At 42.1% G+C, this 20820-nt stretch overlaps 1 protein-coding gene across 1 annotated transcript in view; it reads left to right on the forward strand.

Moving 5' to 3' along the window:
• The window catches only part of LOC311590868 (uncharacterized protein), a gene marked incomplete at its 5' end in the record, with an annotated part of 34116 nt that extends 24054 nt beyond the window's left edge, over positions 1 to 10062 (forward strand). Inside the window, 4 exon segments of the mRNA XM_084770161.1 lie at positions 297 to 1100; positions 1657 to 1884; positions 3681 to 3804; positions 6828 to 10062. Coding sequence (XP_084626287.1) covers positions 297 to 1100; positions 1657 to 1884; positions 3681 to 3804; positions 6828 to 7759 — 2088 coding nt within the window. The 3' untranslated portion in view covers positions 7760 to 10062.
• Between the last annotated feature and the right edge of the window lie 10758 nt (positions 10063 to 20820).

Consider the following 20820-nt stretch of genomic DNA (forward strand, 5'->3'; position numbering starts at 1 on the left):
ATAGGGACAACTGGAGAAATCATCTACCAAAGGAAAGCATGACAGTACTTGATAGATCCATATTTAAAATATTTGAAATAGAAAGGAAGGAGAGGTAGATGAGGCCAGCTAGGTCACTGAAACTGGATGCATGTCAGTAATTTTATTTTGGAAAATTCTATATTGTGTTTGATTTTTTAAATATGACAAAACTATCTTCATCCTGACTGTTGATATTTGTTTATTCAGGAGTGATATTGTGTTTCATGCAAGTGCTGCCAATGTTCTTCCTCTTGTTTCTATTTCCCCCCCTACAGCTCACTTTTGGGCCATTTGATCCTGCCTTAAACAACCCAGATCAGTTTAAATTCCTCTACCAGATGGCCCCCAAAGACACATCTCTGCCACTTGCTATAGTTTCTTTGATGTTTCATTTTAACTGGTCCTGGGTTGGTGTGATCCTCCCAGACGACCACAGAGGGATTCAGTTTCTCTCAGGGTTGAGAGAAGCTATAGAGAGTAAGAACATCTGCATAGCCTTTTTAAAAATGATCCCCGGCACCTGGAATTCATTTTCCAGTGCAGTATGGAAAAATCTGGTGAATATTCAGGAATCATCAGCAAATGTAATAGTTATTTATGGCGATGTTGCTTCTTTACAAGGTTTAATGAGACACATTCTGCAACTATTAGTGACATGGAAAGTGTGGATCTTGAACTCTCGGTGGGATGTTGATAACAATTCTGATTATTTCATGGTAGAGTCATTTCATGGGAGTCTCATGTTTTCACAGCACCATAAAGAGATGGTTGACTTTACAAATTTTATCCAAACAGTTAATCCCTACAAGCACCCGGAAGACACTTATCTTCCCAAGTTTTGGTATTTGTTTTTCAAGTGCTCATTTTCTGAGGTTGATTGCCAACTTTTGGAGAACTGCCAACCCAATGCTTCTTTGGAGTTACTGCCCAGACACCTTTTTGACCCATCAATGAGTGAAGAAGGTTACAGTATATACAATGCTGTTTATGCTGTGGCCTACAGTCTCCACAAGATGAATCTACAACAGGTAGAGATACAACCAAATGGTAAAGGAGGAGTGGAATTTCATCCCTGGCAGGTAATAGCCTTTCTTATGTGTTTTAATTTCAGCAATGTGATATATCATTTTATATCTTATTTTTCCAAGATATTCAAATTGAACATCATAGGTCTAAGAATCTCTTGCCAATAAGCAAAGATACACTTTTCAAAGCAGAGGAAGGAACAGTAGATACTTAAGGGTTAGAATGTTTCTGCGCCGTACTGCAGGGTTATGAGGGATCACTTTAAAGTTTACATGACACTTCAGGGCTCTCATATTAAGAATGGAAGTCTCATATATAATCCAAATGTTCTAGGACTGGGTAGATTTTCAAAGAAATTTGAGTCAGCGGAATCCACATAACTTGTCTTGCTGACTTAGCTGTGTTTAGGTCAATGATTTCTCTTGAATAGAATGTGATTTTGAAATTTTAGTTCATTTTAATCTAAGAGTCTTTATTTACCCAGCCACATTGATGCCTCTTTTAGAGAGGGTATTCATTATGATGGGTTAAAAACACTGAGTCTTTTTATTACTAAAAACCGTTTCTTTTTCTTATTCTAGTTGTACTCTGTTCCTACATCTCTTTCAGTTCCTTCCTTTCCTCAAGAACACCCTACTGAACACTCATGTTAGAGGTCACATAGCTATGGATGGGAGAAAAAACTTAGATTCACAGTATGACATTTTCAACTTTTGGAATTTTCCAAAGGGTCTTGGATTAAATGTGAAAGTAGGAACCTTTTCTCCCTCTGCTCCCTTTGGACAACAGCTCTCTTTATCTGAGCAGATGATTCAATGGCCTACAAGGTTTACAGAGGTGAGTAGAGACTTATCTCTATACTTTGACAGTTCATAAAAACACAAACAATTTTCAAGATGTAATGATCCTTGGACACTCATTCTGTACCAGCCAATATTCAGCTACTGATAGGGATCTTCACATAAAATCAGCCAACACAGACTATGTTCTTATCCTCTGATTGATCAATGGAAAAGCTTATTTTCACATTTTATTGGTGCTCACACATTTCTTTTCTTTTGTCTTTAAATTTTATTTAGTTATTCACTTTACATCTCAGTTGTAGCCGCTCGTTTCTCTCCTTTAAGTCCCTCCCCTTGTCCTTCCATCATCTCCCTGTTCCCCCTCCCCCTCTGAAAAGGGAAAACCTCACCCTACAGATCTGGTACAACGTTTTTAAGTCTCAGCAGAACTGTGTAGATCCTCTTAAACAGTGTCCTATCAAGAAAGCCTCATCACAGTGAAGGGACTGAAAGGTATCCAACTGGGACCATATCAGAGACAGCCCCCATCTCATTTGTGGGGGACCCACATGGAGTCTGAGGTTCCTATTGTTTATATAAGTATAGAAAGTTTAGGTCTCATCCATTCCTGGTCCTTTGTTGGTGCATCAGTCTCCTGTAGCCTTTCTGGGCCCAGATTATTTGGGGCTGTTGGTCTTCTTGTAGAGTTCTTTTCCCCTCCTATCTGTTTTATCTCACCTCACTCTTTGACAAGGCTCCCTTAGCTCTGTACAATGTTTCCTTGTGACTCTTAGTTTGTGTTTCAATCTATTGCTAGTCAGATCTTCTCAGAAACAGTCATGGTAGGTTTTTGTAGGCAATCATAGGAGAACATCATCAATAGTGTCATGGACTGTCTTTCTTAGGTGGGCTAGGAATTACCTTGAACATATATTTCTTATGAATCGAGTGTCTGTTAGGTTTTTCTCACTGATGCAAAACAATGATATGTTTATTTTTTTCTTACCCATCCTAAGAAAGTCAGAGAAACGTAAGGTGAGATTTTCTATTTTGTCAGCCTCTGAAAAGGTAGAATAGCATGACGTGTGTGTGTGTGTGTGTGTGTGTGTGTGTGTGTGTGTGTGTGTGTGTGTATGTGTGTGTGTGTGTGTGTGTGTGTGCATGTGTATGTGTGTGTGTGTGTGTGTGTGTGTGTGTGTGTGTGTGTGTGTGTATACTTGCTTTTCTTCTTTGAGTAATATTGTGACCATGCTGTATATCATGGTTGAAAAAATGTTTCAGAGGCCAAAAGAAATGATGACATCATGTTCCCAGACCAGAAACAGAGATCAAAGAGTGTGTTTGTTTACCTTCTATCTATTTTCCATTATTTCTGTGACAATATACAATGAAATACTGACTCCATTGGATGCGTTTTCCCCCCTTCTTATAAATGTTTCTATAAAATTCTGTATAGAAATGCCCAGAGATTTGTTTCCATAATGAATCCAAGACCTGTGAAGTTGTCAATCAACATTTTCAACTTTATTAATATAAAAGCTCTGCCTAGTAGCCAGCAAGTATAGAGGTAGATTGAATCTGAAGTCATACCATGGCCTTCTAGAACACTACTTTAACCACCTATTCTTAACAGTGGCTTCATGTATTGGACTAGGAGTAGTTTAACTAGTAGTTAAACATGTGTGTAATGTAAGCCCCAAAGCTGCCAAAATTAGCAATACCAAAACATATTATATTAATTGAAAGTGTAAGCATATCCAAACCAACATTCAATTGTACTCAGAAATACTCCATTTACTCAGATTTTTCACAATAGTTCAAACACTTGCTAACAGCTTCCATGTCTCATAGATTCCTCAGTCTGTGTGCAGTGAGAGCTGTAGACTTGGCTTCCAGAAAGCTGCCCAGGAAGGCAAGGCTGCCTGCTGCTTTGATTGCATTCCTTGTGCAGAAAACGAGATTTCCAATGAGACAGGTAATTACAGGAGTACTGACAACTTTCTAACCCATCTACAGGAGTCAGCGATACCTAAGAAAATGGAATGAGACTGGAGAGAAGTAGGATTTACAGTGTTGTTGCATTGCAGCCATTGATCCCTCAAGAGATCCACCTTGTCCATGAATGGACAGACTGTTTCATTTCACCATAAGCGCAGTATGTTGAGCACTTTTTTTTTTTTGTATTTTCAAGGCATGCTCAGTCACATGTAGGATTCACTTAAAGTTTGGAATTCTCACATCTTGTTCATGATTACTCCCGATAAAAGATTTTCTTTTTTTCTTTCTTTCTTTGTTTAATACAGCATTTGACTGGAGAGTTTGTTTGATACCTTCAGTACATGTATATTATATCTTTACTGATTAAGTTTCTTTTGTTTACCAGAAAATATATTAATTAATATAATTAATTATCTTTCTCTCCCTTTTTTGTTTTTGTTTTTCTAAAAGTTATTTATTTATTTATTCATTCATATTAGATCTCAATTGTTATCCCTTCTCTTTTATCCTCTCATTCCTCCCTCCCTCCTGCTTTCACCCTATTCCCCTCCCCTATGACTGTGACTGAGGGGGACCTTCTCCCTCTGTATATGCTCCTAGAGTATAAAGTCTTTTCTTGGTAGTCTGCTATCAGTCTCCTGAGTGCCATCGGTCTTCCCCATCAAGGGGACCTGGTCAATTATGGGGCAAAAGGGTTCGTGTGAAAGTCATTCCCAACTCTTCACTCATTTTAGAGAATGACCTGTCCTTTGGCTAGATTTGGGTAGAGGTTCAATGTTTACTGCATGTATTGTCCTTGGTTGGTGCCATAGTCTGTACCGATCCCCTGGGTGCAGATCTGCCCATCATAACGATCTACCTGTAGGTTTCTAAGACCCCCTGGTTCTTCTATTTCTCCATTCTCCCATACTTCTCTCACCCAGAGTCCCAAATGTATGTCCTCACATCTATCCCACTTTCCTAGTAGGTTCAGACTTTCATGGGACATGTCCCTGGGGCTAGTGTCTAGTTATAAGTGAGTATATATCATTTGAGTCTTTCAGTTTGTGGGTTAACTCACTCATTATTGTCATTTCTAGTTCAATCCATTTGTCCACAATTTTTGGGAATTCCTTGTTTTTTATTCATTTTTTTGAAAAATAAAATCATTCATGTTACATCTCATTTGCTATGCCATTCCATGCATCCTCCCATTCCTCTCTCCCTCTCGCTTTCACCCCATTCCCCTTCCTTATGGCTGTGACTGAGGAGGACCTCATCCCCCTGAATATGATGCTAGGGTATCAAGTCTCTTCTTGGTAGTCAGCTATCCTTCTCTTGAGTGCCATCAGGCCTCCCCATCAAGGGGACATGGGCAAATATGGGGCACCTGAGATCATGTGAAAGTCAGCCCCCAGTCTCTACTTAACTGTGGAGAATGTCCTATCCATTGGTTAGATTGGGGTAGGGGTTGATGATGACTGTATGTATTGTTCTTGGTTGGTGCCATAGATTGAGCAGAATCCCTGGGCCCAGGTCCACCCATCATAGTGTTCTTCTTGTAGGTTTCTAGGACCCTCAGGTTCCATCTATTTCCCTATCTCCTATATTTCTCTCACTTAGAGTCCCAAGAGGATGTCTTCACCTCTATCCCATTTTCCTTGTAATTGAAGACTTTCATGAGACATTCCCCTTGGGAAAGTGTCCACTTATAAGTGAGTATATACCATTTGACTCTTTCTGTTTCTGGGTTGACTCACTCACTATGATCATTCCTAGTTCAATCCATTTGTCCACAAATTTTGGGAATTCCTTGTTTCTAATAGCTGAGTAGTATTCCATACTGTAAATGTACCACAGTTTCTTTATCCATTCTTCTACTGAGGGACACATAGGTTGTTTCCATGTTCTGGCGATTATGAATAAGGCCACTATGAACATATGTCCTTGTTGTGTGCTGGAGCATCTTCTGGGTATATTCCAAGGAGTGGAATAGCTGGGTCTTGAGGATACTTTATTTCCTGTTTTCTGAGATATCATCAGATAGATTTCCAAAGTGGTTGTACTAGTTTGCATTCCCACCAGCCATGAAGGAGTGTTCCTCTTTCTCCACATCCTCGCCAGCATGTGGTGTCACTTGAATTTGTGATCTTAGCCCTTCTGATGGGTGTAAGATGGAATCTCAGAATCATTTTGATTTGCATTTCTCTGATGACTAAAGACCTTGTCTCTCCTTTTTTTTGAACACAGACTTTTTTCACACTATATAATCTGAATCAATTTCCCCCTCCCTCAGTCTCCCTAATCCTCCCCACATCCTCTATGACCCATATCTACTCCTTAACTATTTCTCATTAGAAAATAACAGGAAAACAGGGCCAAGACGCAAATGTTAAAAGTAGAATATTTGGGTATTCTTTTTTAATATCTAGAAATATTTCAAGAATTCTCTCCCTATAAGTTAAAACATGCTATATGTATATGTATCAACAAACTACTAGTGAATGACTTAAAATTCAAGGATGTAATGGCATTTATTTCAAAATCATTCATAGTATGAACCAAAGTAGTGTACACAAAGAATTATATGTAAAGAAGTAAATATGTGACCCTATGCATAGAACACCATATAAGAAATGAATTTCAAATATTATTGTCTATATTGTAATACATACACCAATAACTATATATGTACAGAAATTCATGATTTTAATTAGGTAATGTTTGAGTGAAATCATGTTTATACAATATTATTCTCTAACATTATGATTTATAAAATAGCTGCAAATTCAGGGGAAGGATCCAAAGATAAGGAAAAAAACATTGAGTTGCTTCCATTTTTGTTAACATAGACAATGATGCCTGCATAGATTTGAAATTATTCACAGACTATTTAAAAATTTCTGAAACAATAAAAAAAGGCGAGTCAAAAAGTATTTCAATAAGCTAAGGCTGTGTAACAACTTATAACGAAGGACAAATCCTATGGATTGATTCACAGTCACCTTCATTTCTGAGCAGATATGGATCAGTGTGTGAAGTGTCCAGAAAGTCACTATGCAAACTTGGAGAAGAACCACTGCCTCCAGAAATCTGTGAGCTTTTTGGCCTTTGATGACCCCTTAGGTATGACTCTCACCATTACAGCGCTGTGTTTCTCTGTTCTCACAGCTGTGGTTCTTGCAGTCTTTGTAAAGCACAGAGACACACCCATTGTCAAGGCCAATAATCGGGCTCTCAGCTACACCCTGTTACTGACACTCATCGTCTGTTTCCTCAGTTCCTTGCTCTTCATTGGAAAGCCCAACACAGCCTCGTGCATCCTGCAGGAGACAGCATTTGGAGTTTTGTTCACTGTGGCTCTCTCCACAGTGTTGGCCAAAGCTATTACAGTGGTTATTGCCTTCAGGGTCACTGTTCCAGCTAGAATGGTGAGGTGGCTAATGGTATCAAGGGCCCCTAATTTTATCATTCCTGTGTGCACTCTGATTGAACTTGTTCTCTGTGGGATCTGGCTGCTTACCTCTCCACCCTTCATTGATCAAGATGCTCATGCTGAACATGGCCACATCATCCTTCTGTGCAACAAAGGTTCAGCAGTCGCCTTCCACTCTGTCCTGGGGTACCTGTGCTTCTTGGCACTTGGGAGCTACACCATGGCCTTCTTGTCCAGGAATCTACCTGATACATTCAATGAAGCCAAGTTTCTGTCATTCAGTATGCAGGTGTTCTTCTGTGTCTGGGTCACCTTCCTCCCTGTCTACCACAGCACGAAGGGGAAGGTCATGGTGGCTATGGAAGTTTTCTCTATCTTGGCTTCCAGTTCAGCACTCCTTGGCTTGATTTTTGTCCCCAAGTGCTACATCATTTTGTTAAGGCCAGATAAGAACTCCTGTGTTGACATCAGGCATAAAATCCATTCAAGAAGAAATAGTCATTTAACATTAAGTTAAAAATTAATATTAATCTATGTTGACAAATTAAAGACAATCTTTGAAACAAGTGCCACACCATTGTAAATCTCTTATTCTGGTATAATAGGATAAGAGTATGTGGGTCCTTAAGTCCTCATTCAATTGTACTATAGTCCTTTTACACTGGAACCATTACTGTGTTCATATTTAAAATCTATGTTATACTTTTCTCTGTAATAGAATTTGTTAGCTTTTAGTCCCTTAAGTATAATAGTATGGAATCAAGCCGTGGATATCTCCTTTTCCCTGCCTATAGAGTGCTCGTACTTAAGATGTATCATCGTGTCCAGACATGTTGTATTTATTTTATCCTTTGATTAAAAGACATTAAATTTCACATAACTTATTTTATTTCCTTTTGAACACCAGAAGATTCTGTTCTGTTCTACTGTATAAATTGAAAATTGTGAGGGCAGATTTTTTGTAAAGCATCATATTTACAAGTTTTCATTTTCAGTGATTTTGTGCAATACTTTGGTATTAGCTCTTTAAAATTCTGGTATAATTCTGTGCTAAAACCCTGCAGCCCAGGGTTTTGTTTATTTTTTATTTTTTTAATTGGGAGACTATGTTGATTGCTTCTATTTGCTTAGTGGTATAGGACAATTTAATTTGTTTTCCTGGCCTTGATTTAACTTTGATAAAAGGAATCTCCCCCCCCCCTTTTTTTTGAATTTTCACATTTTGTGTCATATAAGCTCTTGAAGTAAGAGAATGATTCTTTAGATTTCCTCACTGTCCATTGTTATGTCTCCCTTTTCATTTCTGATTTTTGTTGATTTGGATAGTGTCTCTGTCTTTTAATTAGTTTGAATAAGGATTAGTCTCTTGTGTTGAATTTCTCAAAGAACCAGATCTCAGTTTTGTTGATTCTTTGAATTGTTTTCTTTGTTTCTACTTTACTGATTTCAGACCTGAGTTTGAACATTTTCATCCATGTACTCCGTGTGTGTGTGTGTGTGTGTGTGTGTGTGTGTGTGTTTCCCCTAGGGCTTCCAAATGTGCCTTTAACTTTCCTATATGAGATATTTAACCTCTTTATGAAGGACTTAGTGCTATGACTTTTCCTCTAAGCACTGCTTTCATCATGTCCCATAAATTTGGGTATTTTGTACTTTCATTTTCATTGAATTTCAGGAAGTCTTTACTTTCTTTATTTCTTCCCAGAGTCAGTGTTCATTGAATAGAGCATTGTTTAGTTTCTATGTGTTTGCAGGCTTTTTGTCATTTCTGGTGTTTTTGAGGTCCAGCTTTAGTCCATGGAGGTCTGATAGAATAAATAGTATTATTTAAATGTTTTTGTATATATTGAAGCTTGCTTGGTGACTGTCTATATTGTCAATCTTGGAGACGGTTCTGTGAGGCTCCGAGAAGAAAACGTAGCCTTTTGTATTTGGTTAAAAAGTTCTACAGATATCTGTTAGGTCCATTTTATTCATGGCATCTGTTAGTGTCATTATTTCTTGTTTTAGTTTCTGTTTTGTTTGTGAGAGGGGAATGTTGCAGTCTCCCACTATTAATGTGTTGTGATTAATGTGTGGTTTAAATTTTATTAATGTTTCTTTTACTAATGTGGGTGCCCTCATATTTGGGGCATAGATGTTGAGATTTGCTGTGTTATGTTCACTGCTTTTTCTTTGATGTTGATAAAGTGTTCTTCCTCATCTGTTTTGAATTATTTTGCTTGAAAGTCTATTTTATTAGATATTAGAGTGGCTACTCCAGTCTGCTTCTCCTATTCAACTGCTTGAAAAATCTTCTTCCAGCCCGTTACTCTGAGATGATGTCTACCATTGTAGCTGAGGTATGTTTCTTGTATGCAGCAGAACATTGGGTTCCGTTACATACTTTTTGTTTGTTCTAATGAATATTTCCTATGAGTAGTTAGCTTCCCTGGCATGGTGTTTTCCTTCTAGTGTCTTCTATAATTCTGGATTTGTGGTTAGGTATTGTTTAAATTTGTTTTTTCATGTAATCTCTCGTTTTCTCCAGCTACAGTGATTGAAAGTGTTGGGTATAGTAGTTTGGGTATAGTAGTCTGAATTGACATCTGTATTTTCTTAAGCATTTCAAGATCCCTTCTCATGCCCTTTTGGCTTTTATAGTCTCTGCTGATAAGTCAGCTGTGATTCTTATTAGTTTGACTTTTGTTACATGGCCTTTCCCCCTTGTAGCTTTTAATATTTTTCTTTGTTCTGTATACTTAGTGTTTGAATGTTATGCGGTGAGAATATTTTCTTTTCTGGTCCATTTGGTGTTCTGTACGCCTCTTGCATGTTTAAAAGCATCTCTTTCATTAAGATGGGGGAATTTTCATCACTGAATTACTTCAAAATATTTTCTCAGCCTTGTAACTGGGAATTTTCTCTTTCCTCTATTCCTATTATTTTTAGGCTTTTGTGGTGTTGTTGATTTCTTGGATTTTTTTGTCAGGAATTTTTTGATTTATTATTTTCTTTGATGGATTTATCAATTTCTTCCATTGTACCTTCTCCACCTGAGATTCTTTCCTCTCTCTTGTATTCTGTTGGTCATGCTTACTTTTGTAGTTTCTATTTTTTTCTCTAAAATCCCTCTTTCCAGGATTTATGCAGTTTGTGCTTTCTTTACTGTTTCCATTTCCATCTTCAGATCTTGAACTATTATTTAGATTTCCTTCATCTGTTTCTTTGAGTGTTCCTGAATTTCTTTAAATGATTTATTTAATTCCTTCACTTGTTGTTTGTTCTTTCCTGTATTATTTGAATGATTTATTCAGTTCCTCTCTACATGCTTCTATAACAATCTCAATCTATTTGAGTGTATCTTCCTATATTTCTTTACAGATTTTATTCATTTCCTCAGTTATCATCTTCATAAGCATAGATTTCAGGTCATCTTCTTTCCTTTTTGTCCTAAAAAGGGTATATTTATTATACATTTGAAACACATATTTTAGAGACCAAATTTCTTTATTGGAACCATAAAACATAACAAAACAAAATCCTTACTTGTAAATTCACATATTTTAATCAGCATCTTATCTGTATATATCTCTAAAATTGAGTCTCTGGTACTTTTCCAGTGCCTACACAATTTAAAGAACACTTTTGAAAATTTTTGTTGGCAAACTAAAAAGCCTAAGTGCTACCTTTAAAAAGTTTATATCAACGTTAAAATGCTTACAACTTCAATTATCTCCATAGAATATTGTTTTTTCCTTTATTTTGTTTTGAAAGTTATAAAGCTACAAAATGTTACAAGAATGAACTGTTCTTCCTATGTAAAATTTGACCATTTTTTGTTTTTCCATCCTCCATTTCTTTTGAATCATTGATTCAGATGTATTAGAATGTACAATGCTGATTCCTTTAGATGTGATAGTATTTGACATTTGCTGATTGTTGTTTTATGATGGTCTTTAACCATCTGGCTTTCTATTGCATTGCTGGTGGTTTCTGCTGCCCTTCACTGGGCAGGTGAGAGCAGTGCACAAGTAAATGGCTATACACTGAGACCAAGAATACCTGTAAATACCCAGGAAATTTTCAGGGATTAGCTGAGGTCAGACCTCCTTGTGTCCCTAATGGTAGGGACTACTCTCAGCTAAAAGACCCAGATATTAGTGTATCTACCCCCCAAGCACAGTTAGGGACTCTGGCCCCAAACTGCACACCGAGCTCAGCCAGAATCTCAGGGGTAGAATTATGCACAGAGCTCAGCCAGGGACTCTGTACCCAAATTGTGCACTGAATTCAGCCTGGGACTCTGGACCTAAACTGTGTGGAGAGTCCAGCCAGAGTCTCAGTGCTGTGATTGCGTGCAAAGTTCAGCTAGAGTCTCTGGGCCCAATCTGCCTGCCAAGTCCATCTAGGGACTCTGGGCCAAAATGCGGGCTGAGCTCAGATTGCATCATAGCAGTGGAACTGCACGTTGAGCTGAGCCTGGATCTAAGGGGCCAAAAATCAAGCTGAGCGCAGCTAGTGTCTCAGCAGTGGAACTGCGCGCTGAGCTGAGCTAGCGTCTCTGACGGACCTGCTCGCTATGCTCAGCTAGCGTCTCCACCGTGGAAGTGTGCCTTGAGCTGAGCTTGGATCACCGGGGCCAGACTGCGCACCGAGTCCAGTTTGGGTCTCAGGTCACGAGCCGTGAGCCAAGTTGAGCTTGGGTCACGGAGCCCAAACTGCATGGCATGGCCTAAATCTTGCCCAGAGTCCCCTCTCCCGCAGGAACTCCCACTGGCCACCACACCAGTCGCCTCCGCCGGAGGGCTCCAAGCTGCAAACCTCAGTTGCTGCCACTGCCGCTGCTGCCGCTGCTGGCACTGCCGCCACCGCCCTAATTTTTTCAATGAAGCATATAACATCTATTTTATTCTGCTGTAGAGATTTATTGATTCCAACTTCCATAATGCCTTGTGTTCAACTGAGCTCAGCCTGTTTGCTCATCTCTAGTACACTATGATCATAATAGCCTATGAACCATGCGATCAGTCACTCATCCTGTTTCTGAGCTCTATGTTTCTAAACACCTATATTATATATAAGAAATCTTTACTAGTTTCTCACTGTAAGAAGCTTCATTTCCCTCATTTAACAAAATAGTGAAATATAAAAATAGGGTTCCTGCCATCACTCTAAACCATGAAATTTCTTCTGTAAATCACTGAAAATAAGAGCCCACAGAATTAATGCTAGAAAGACAATATGTTCTAATAATGTTCTGTTTACATAGTAGAATATAAAAGAACCTTCTAAGGTCAAAACAAATGAAATCAATTACATGAAATGTTTTTCTTTGTTTTTAGTCAAAGGACAAAATAAATACCACACGAATGGACACAATGACACATCTTCAACATCAGCACTTTGTACACAGTGGAAGGCGGATATCCATGAATTTATGCCAAACTAGTCTACTTAAGTGGTGCTGGTCAACAAAGGATACATAGTTGGGTTCCGTGGCAGAAAAAGTATAACATGAATGTCAAATGTGAAATAAAAATAATGGTTCTAGTACATATAGACTCTCCCGCAATTAAATAAAGAATTATGAACGCAGATAGCCACATCATATTAAAAGAGAAAAATTTTTAATTAGCATTAAAGCAGCCAGAACAGCAGAGCTCTCATCTCTCTGACTCATTAAGAGTGCAGGTCAGCAGGTTTGCTAGCCCAAGGCCCCAGGTGATAAGTCACAAAGAATGTGGAGCTAGGAGACAAAGGCCTATTGAGTGTTCCAGGGACTGGCTGGCCATAAAAGATAGGGAGGATACACAAGGACAAATTCCTGAGAGAAACAGGTATGAGACATGATCGAGTGAGTAATGAGCCAAGACCCCTCATCCGATCTTGTGGTGTTTGCCTAATTTCCCCTTGAGGCCCACACACAATGTTCCTGGTTTGAGTCTAACCAGAGGTTTCATTAGCTCAGATAAACATCTGCCATTGGGTTCCGAGAGAAACAGGAACCAAGGACTGTTCCCGTGAGATTAAGTCTGACCTTACCCCAAATCTGCTTACACAATTTGCTGATGTTCAAAACAACCAATCGTGTGTGGCCAGGCCAAAACTCCCTGCTCCCCCTGACCTTTACCCACATAAACCTCAAGCCCCTGGGCTTCTGGGTCGAGCCCTCTGTCTCCTGCGTGATATACGTGTCAACCCGGAGCTCCACCAATAAACTCCCTCATGTGTTTACAGCAAGATGGTCGTTTGTGTGTCTTTGGGTGCACGCCATCCCGAAGCTTGTGTGAGGGTCTCCCTTCAGGGGTCTTTCATTTTGGGGGCTTCTCCGGGATTTATGCGACCACCCAAGAACCCCAACGAGGTAGGTCTGTGTGGGTTTTGTGTGTCTGAGTACGGCGCTGCTGATTTCATGTCTTGGTTTCAGTTTCTGGCAGCTGCTACTGTCGGCCATAAGGACCCAGCAGCTGTGGAGGCAGACATACTAGGGCTTCAGGCTGCAATACTGGGGGATGCCCTAAGGGTGAAGGGGAGTCAGAACAGCCTGACTGCCTCTTTTCAGGATGAAGGAGATGGAGTGCTCCTTCTTGAGGGGAAGGTGTGGAAGCCTACCCCATCAGAACTTGCGTTCGGTTGGTTGTACAAGTCCAGATGCAGACGAGTGTGCTTGGATGTGATAGTGTCTTGTGTGCTTATATTGTTTTTGTGCTTCTTGTTTTTTGAAATGGGACAGACTGTGACGACCCCTTTATCTTTGACTTGGGACTATTGGATGGACATTAGGGCAAGAGGACACAATCTATCAGTGAAAGTCAAGAAAGGACCCTGGCAGACCTTTTGTGCCTCAGAATGGCCGACTTTCCATGTGGGCTGGCCACGTGAGGGGACTTTTGATTTACCTATTAGAGCTGTCAGAGCAGTTATTTTTCAGGAAGGATCAGTGTCACATCCAGACCAACAGCCTTACATCACCATGTGGGAAGATTTGGCCCATTACCCACCCCTGTAGGTCAAGCCCTTCATCCCACCTCACCCACCAAGCTCCTGAGTTTTGGCGGTGTGAGAAGGCACTGTGGAAGAGAAATCGAAACCACAGCAGAGCAGAGGAAGCGAGCCCAGCGCACCACCAGAGCTCATCCCTAAAATATATCCTGACATAGCAGAACCCCCTGAATGGCCCATGCCCCTGCTCCCACCATATCCCCGAGTTCCCCAGCTGGCAGCCCCGACCTCAGCCCTGCCCCCAGCTTTCAGGGCCATGGGTGATGGACCCTCAATGGGCACTAGGAGCCACTGTAGGGCAACCTCTGAGAGGCCTGATTCCACCGTGGCTCTGCCCCTTAGTGCTGTTGGGCCAGCCCCGACAGGCCAAAAAATGAGTTACAACTCCTACAGTATTGGCCTTTTTCTTCCTCTGATCTCTATAATTGGAAAACTAACCACCCACCTTTTTCAGAGAATGCTACAGTACTTACAAGTCTGATAGAGTCCCTGATGTTCTCCCACCAACCCACATGGGATGACTGTCAGCAGCTTCTACAGGTTTTATTCACCACTGAGGAGAGAGAAAGAATTCTCCTCGAGGCTCGAAAGAATATCCGACATGACACTGGACACCCCATCCAGACCCAGGCTGAAATAGATGAAGAATTCCCCCTGACCTGTCCTCAGTGGGACTACAACACGGCAGAAGATAGGGAACAGCTGTCCATTTACCGCCAGGCTCTGGTGGCAGGTCTCAGAGGGGCCGCAAGGAAGCCCACCAATTTGGCGAAGGTAAGAGAAGTCACGCAGGGAGCGACTGAGCCCCCTTTGGTGTTTCTAGAGAGGCTCATGGAGGCTTACCGGAGATATACCCCTTTTGACCCTACGTCAGAGGGACAGCAAGCCTCCGTAATCATGGCTTTCATTGGACAGTCAGCACCTGATATTAGGAAGAAACTGCAGCACATTAGCACATTGAGGGATTGCAAGATTATACCATCAGGGATGTGGTGAAGGAGGCTGAGAAAGTTTTTCATCAAAAGGAGACAGAGGAAGAGAAACAGGAAAGAGAAAAGAAAGAGAGAGCTGAGGATGAGGAAAAGGAAAAGAAAGAGAGAGCTGAGGATAAGGAAAGAAAAAAAAAGAAGGCAGGAGAAGAATCTGATGAGAACACTGGCTGCAGTGGTAGGAGAAGGAAGGCGTCAGGGAACAGGGAGGCTTAGGCAGACAGGGAACCTGGGGGACAACAGAAGGCAGGGGCCAAGGAGACCCAGAGAAGATCAACCACCTCTAGACCAGTCCAAGGCCTTAGGGAGGTTAATGAAAGGGTACAAGACAACCCCTACAACTTGCTCAGTACGCTGCCACCTGAACAAACTTGGTATACAGTCCTAGATCTCAAAGATGCCTTCTTTTGTCTGAGATTACACTCTAACAGCCAATCTCTGTTTGCCTGTGAGTGGCGAGACCCCAAAAACGGAAGAACTGGACAGCTTAGGTGGACAAGATTGCCCCAGGGGTTTAAAAACTCCCCCACCCTATTTGATGAAGCCCTACATTGGGACTTTGCCGCTTTCTGTGCTAATAATCCACAGGTGACTCTTCTATAGTATGTAGATGACCTCCTATTGGCTGCAGAGACCCGTGAAGAATGAGAGCTTGGGACTCAGAAAATCCTGGCTGAGTTCGGGGGGTTGGGGTATCGGGCTTCTGCCAAGAAGGCACAACTGTGTCAGACTGAAGTGACATATCTGGGATACAACACCTTAAAAGATGAACAATGGCGGTTCACAGAAGCCAGGAAACATACAGTGACTCAGATTCCGACCCCAACCACCCCTCAAGAGGTAAGAGAATTCCTGGGGACCGTGGGATTCTGCAGGCTTTGGATTCCCAGGTTCGCCACTCTGGCGGCCCCATTATACCCTCTAACAAGAGAAAGGGGGGAGTTCACTTGGACTAAGGAACACCAATTGGCTTTTGAGACCCTCAAGAAGGCACTGCTACAAGCCCCTGCCCTAGCACTGTCTGATCTGAACAAGCCTTTTACTCTGTACATCGACGAGCAGAAGGGGGTTGTCAGGGGGCCCTCACCCAAACTCTAGGACCCTGGAAGCGCCCAGTGGCCTACCTTGTCAAAAAACTGGATCCTGTGGCCAGTGGGTGGCCATCTTGTTTGCGGGTGATAGCAGCAATGGCTGTATTGGTAAAAGATACTGATAAGTTAACCATGGGCCAAAATGTGATTGTGGTGGCCTCCCACACCCTTGAAAGTATTATCAAACAACCACCAGATCATTAGATGACCAACGCCCGGATGACCCACTACCAGAGCTTGTTGCTGACAGAGCGGGTGGGCTCTGGCCGCCATCCTTAACCCCGCCACCTTGCTACCCAAAGCTGGCAAGACCCCAGTACATCAATTAGAAGAGATACTAGCTGAAGAAACAGGGACTTGGTCAGACCTCACTGACTGGCCATGGCCTGGAGTAAAAACTTGGTTCACCGAGGAAGTAGCTTTGTGGTAGAAGGTAAGCAGAGGGCTGGGGCAGTGGTAGTGGATGGGAAGTCTGCCATCTGAGCCAGCAGTTTGCCAGAAGGAACGTCGGCCCAAAGAGCAGAACTTATTGCTTTGACCCAAGCTCTAAGACTGGCGGAGGGAAAGGCTATCAATATCTACACTGATAGCCAGTATGCTTTTGCAACAGCTCATGTCCACGCAGTGATTTAGAGACAATGAGGGCTGCTGACTTCAGCTGGCAAGGACATTAAAAATAAAGAAGAAATTCTTAGTTTGTTAGAGGCTGTCCATTTGCCCTGCAAGGTGGCGATCATCCATTGCCAAGGACATCAAAAAGGGACTGGCCCCATAGAAAGGGGGAACCAAAAGGCTGACCAGATGGCCAAAGAGGTGGCACAAGGACCGATGATTCTAATAGCTAAGGTTATGCCCCAACAGGCTGAGGGGATTCCCAAGAGAAGGATCCTCACAGAGGAAGAGGGGCTAGAATACCTGGCTAGTATACACCGCCTTACCCACCTTGGGCCCAAGAAGATGACGGAACTGGTCAATAAGTCTCCCTATCACATCCCCAGACTACAAAAGACAGCAGAGGATGTGGTAAAAAAAAAACTACAAGGCTTGCGCCCTCCCTAATGCTGGGTCCAGCATCCACTGTGCAGGAAACCGCTTATGGGGAGATCGACCTGGAACTTATTGGGAGGTCGATTTCACTGAAGTCGAACCAGCCCGATATGGTAATAAATACCTTCTAGTTTTCATAGACAAGTTCTCGGGGTGGGTCGAGGCATTCCCCACAAAAAAAGAAACGGTGAGTGTAGTGGCCAAGACGATACTTGAAGAAATCCTTCCCCGGTTTGGGATACTCAAGGTAATTGGGTCGGACAACGAACCTGCCTTCATCGTCCAGGTAAGTCAGGGACTGGCCAGACAATTGGGGATAAATTGGAAATTACATTGTCCTTATAGACCCCAGAGCTCAGGACAGGTAGAAAGAACGAATAGAACTATAAAAGAGACCTTAACAAAATTGACCTTAGAGACCAGCGGGGGTGATTGGACAGCCCTTCTCTCCCTTGCCTTGTTCCGGGTATGGAACAAGCCTGGACCGTTGGAACTGATACCCTTTGAGATACTGTTTGGTGCACCATAACCTCTGTTTAAAACCCTAGAGAGTGTGGCATGCCCTGATGACAGTTTTGTGCCTTCCACCCATCTTTTAGCCTGTCTAAAGGCTCTCGAAATGATCAGGTGAGAGATTTGGGAACAGCTGAAAGACACATACACCGCTAGAGACCCTACAGTTCCTCATCAGTTCAAGATTGGAGACGCCGTCTTGGTACGGAGACACCAAGCTGGGAATCTCGAACCATGGTAAAAAGGACCCTACCTGGTAGTGTTAACGGCTCCAACTGCCGTTAAGGTAGAGGGAATCCCCACCTGGGTCCATGCTTCTCATGTGAAAATGGCTCCTCCTGAGACTAGTCAAGATGAATGGGTCCTGGAAAAGACTAATAATCTTCTTAAACTGAGCCTGCATCGCAGATGCGCTCTGAGTCAGGACAATAACCCTCATGCCCTGATGCAACAAACTTAGGAGGTGATCAATGAAGAGGGGACCAAAGAAAGGTTAGATAAAAGACAGAGGGACAGAAAAGTTCAACAAGGTTGGTTTGAGTCCTGGCTCACCCAGTCCCCCTGGATGACTACCCTATTTTCTGCTTTAGCTGGGCCAATGTTGGTGATTTGTTTGATTTTAATTTTTGGCCCGTGTGTGGCTAATAGATTACTTACTCTTATTAGAGATAAAATTAGTGCTGTTCAGCTGATGGTACTAAGACAACAATACCGATCAATAAGAAACCTCGACAGGGCAAAGTATGAATCTTTTAGTATAGAATAAAATAATACTTAAAAATTAGAAGAGATATTCTAAGATTAGAATTATCCAGTAGAAGAAGAGGGGAATAAAAGAGAAAAATTTTATTTTATTTTTTCCTCCTTTATTAATTTATTCTTGTTACATCTCAATGGTTATCCCACCCCTTGTATCCTCCCATTCTTCCCTCCCTCCCAATTTCCCCTTATTCCCCTCCCCTATGACTGTTCCTGAGGGGGATTACCTCCCCCTCTATATGATCATAGGGTATCAAGTCTAAAAGAGAAAAATTTTAATTGGCATTAAAGCAGCCAGAACAGCAGAGCTCTCAGCTCTCTGACTCATTAAGAGTGCAGGTCAGCAGGTTTGCTAGCCCAAGGCCCCAGGTGATAAGTCACAAAGAATGCAGAGCTAGGAGACAAAGGCCTATTGAGTGTTCCAGGGACCGGCTGGCCATAAAAGATAGAGAGGATACACAAGGACAAATTCCTGAGAGAAACAGGTATGAGACATGATCGAGTGAGTAATGAGCCAAGACCCCTCATCCGATCTTATGGTGTTTGCCTAATTCCCCTTTGAGGCCTGCACACAATGTTCCTGGTTTGAGTTTAGCCAGACGTTTTGTTAGCTCAGATAAATATCTACCCTCGGGTTCCGAGAGAAACAGGAACCAAGGACTGTTCCCGTGAGATTAAGTCTGACCTTACTCCAAATCTGCTTACACAATTTGCTGATGTTCGAAACAACCAATCGTGTGTGGCCGCTCCGAAACTTCCCGCTCCCCCTGACCTTTGCCCATATAAACCCCAAGCCCCTGGGCTTCTGGGTCGACCCCTCTGTCTCCTGTGTGAGATACGTGTTGACCCAGAGCTTCACCAATAAACTGCCTCATGTGTTTACAGCAAGATGGTCATTTGTGTGTCTTTGGGTGCACGCCATCCTGAAGCTTGAGTGACCCCCTTGGGCGTCTTTCAATATAACACCTGTATAAGAGGTTTAGTGTGGTGTGGAACTGGTTTCAAACATTGTACTTAATTTACTAACATAGATTATTTTTAATTTTTAACTATTTTTTTTATTAATTAATTTATTTGTTCACTTTACATCCTGCTCATAGCACCATCCCTCCTTGCCTTCCAATTCCACTCTCCCTCCCATATCACACTCCCTGTTCCTCAGAGAAGTGGAGCCTCACTTACAATCCACCCAAGTTGCATCACGACTGAAACTGTTCTCTTCCCCTGTGGCCTGGCAAGGCAGTCCCACCCAGGGGGAAGTGATCAGAAAGCTGACAACAGAGAACATGTCAGAGAAAGACCCTTCTACCCTTCCTAGAGGACCTCCATGAAGCCTGAGCAGCCCGTTGGATACATCTTTGTAGGGGGCCTAGGTAGCGTCCATGCATGATCCTTGGGTGATGCTCCAGTTTTGGGAAGCCCCTCTGGGGCCTGGTTATTTGGCTCTGTTTGTCTTCTTTTGTATCTACTGTCTTCTCTATGTCCTTACACTCCCCACACATCACAAAATGTTTGCGTGTGAGTCTCAGCATCTGTTTCGAAGCCCTTTGGTGTGGAGCCCCTCAGAGGACAACTTTGCTAGGCTTCTGTCTGCAAGCATAGCAGGGTACTATGAGTAGTGCCAGGGGGTTGGCTCTCTTCCATGGAGGTGTGCCTTGCATTGTGCCAGACATTGGTTGGACATTCCCTCAGTCTCTGCTATGTCTGTTCTGTCCATGTGGCTGAACATATTGTTTTGGGTCAAAGTTTTTGTTGGTAAGTTGATGTTATCCTCCCTCTTCTAGGAGACTCATATCCTTTCAGGAACCTACCCTGACATAAGTCTGCCTCTTGTCACAGAGATACTCCAGCCCATAGTTTCTCTTTCTTCCATAGGTCATCTGCCTTCCCTCATCCACTTTCCCCAAGTCTGATCTCTACCCTCATATCTCTCTGCATTCCCCCTAGCGCTTTGCTCCCTCTCTTCAACCATGACTTCTGTCTATTCTGTTTCCCTTTTTGGGAGAGGTTACAGCTTCCTGCCTTCGGTCTTCTTTGTTCCTTATGTTCTTTGGGTCTCTGCATTGAAGTATCTTTATCCTACACTATATGGCCAAAGTCCACTTATAAGTGAGTACATACCATGTGTGTCTTTCTGGGTTTGGGATACCTCACTCAGGATGATCTTTTCTAGTTCTATTCCATTTGCCTGACAT

Source organism: Acomys minous (assembly GCF_964271855.1).
Source record: "Acomys minous genome assembly, chromosome: 20".
Classification (NCBI taxonomy): Eukaryota; Metazoa; Chordata; class Mammalia; order Rodentia; family Muridae; genus Acomys; species Acomys minous.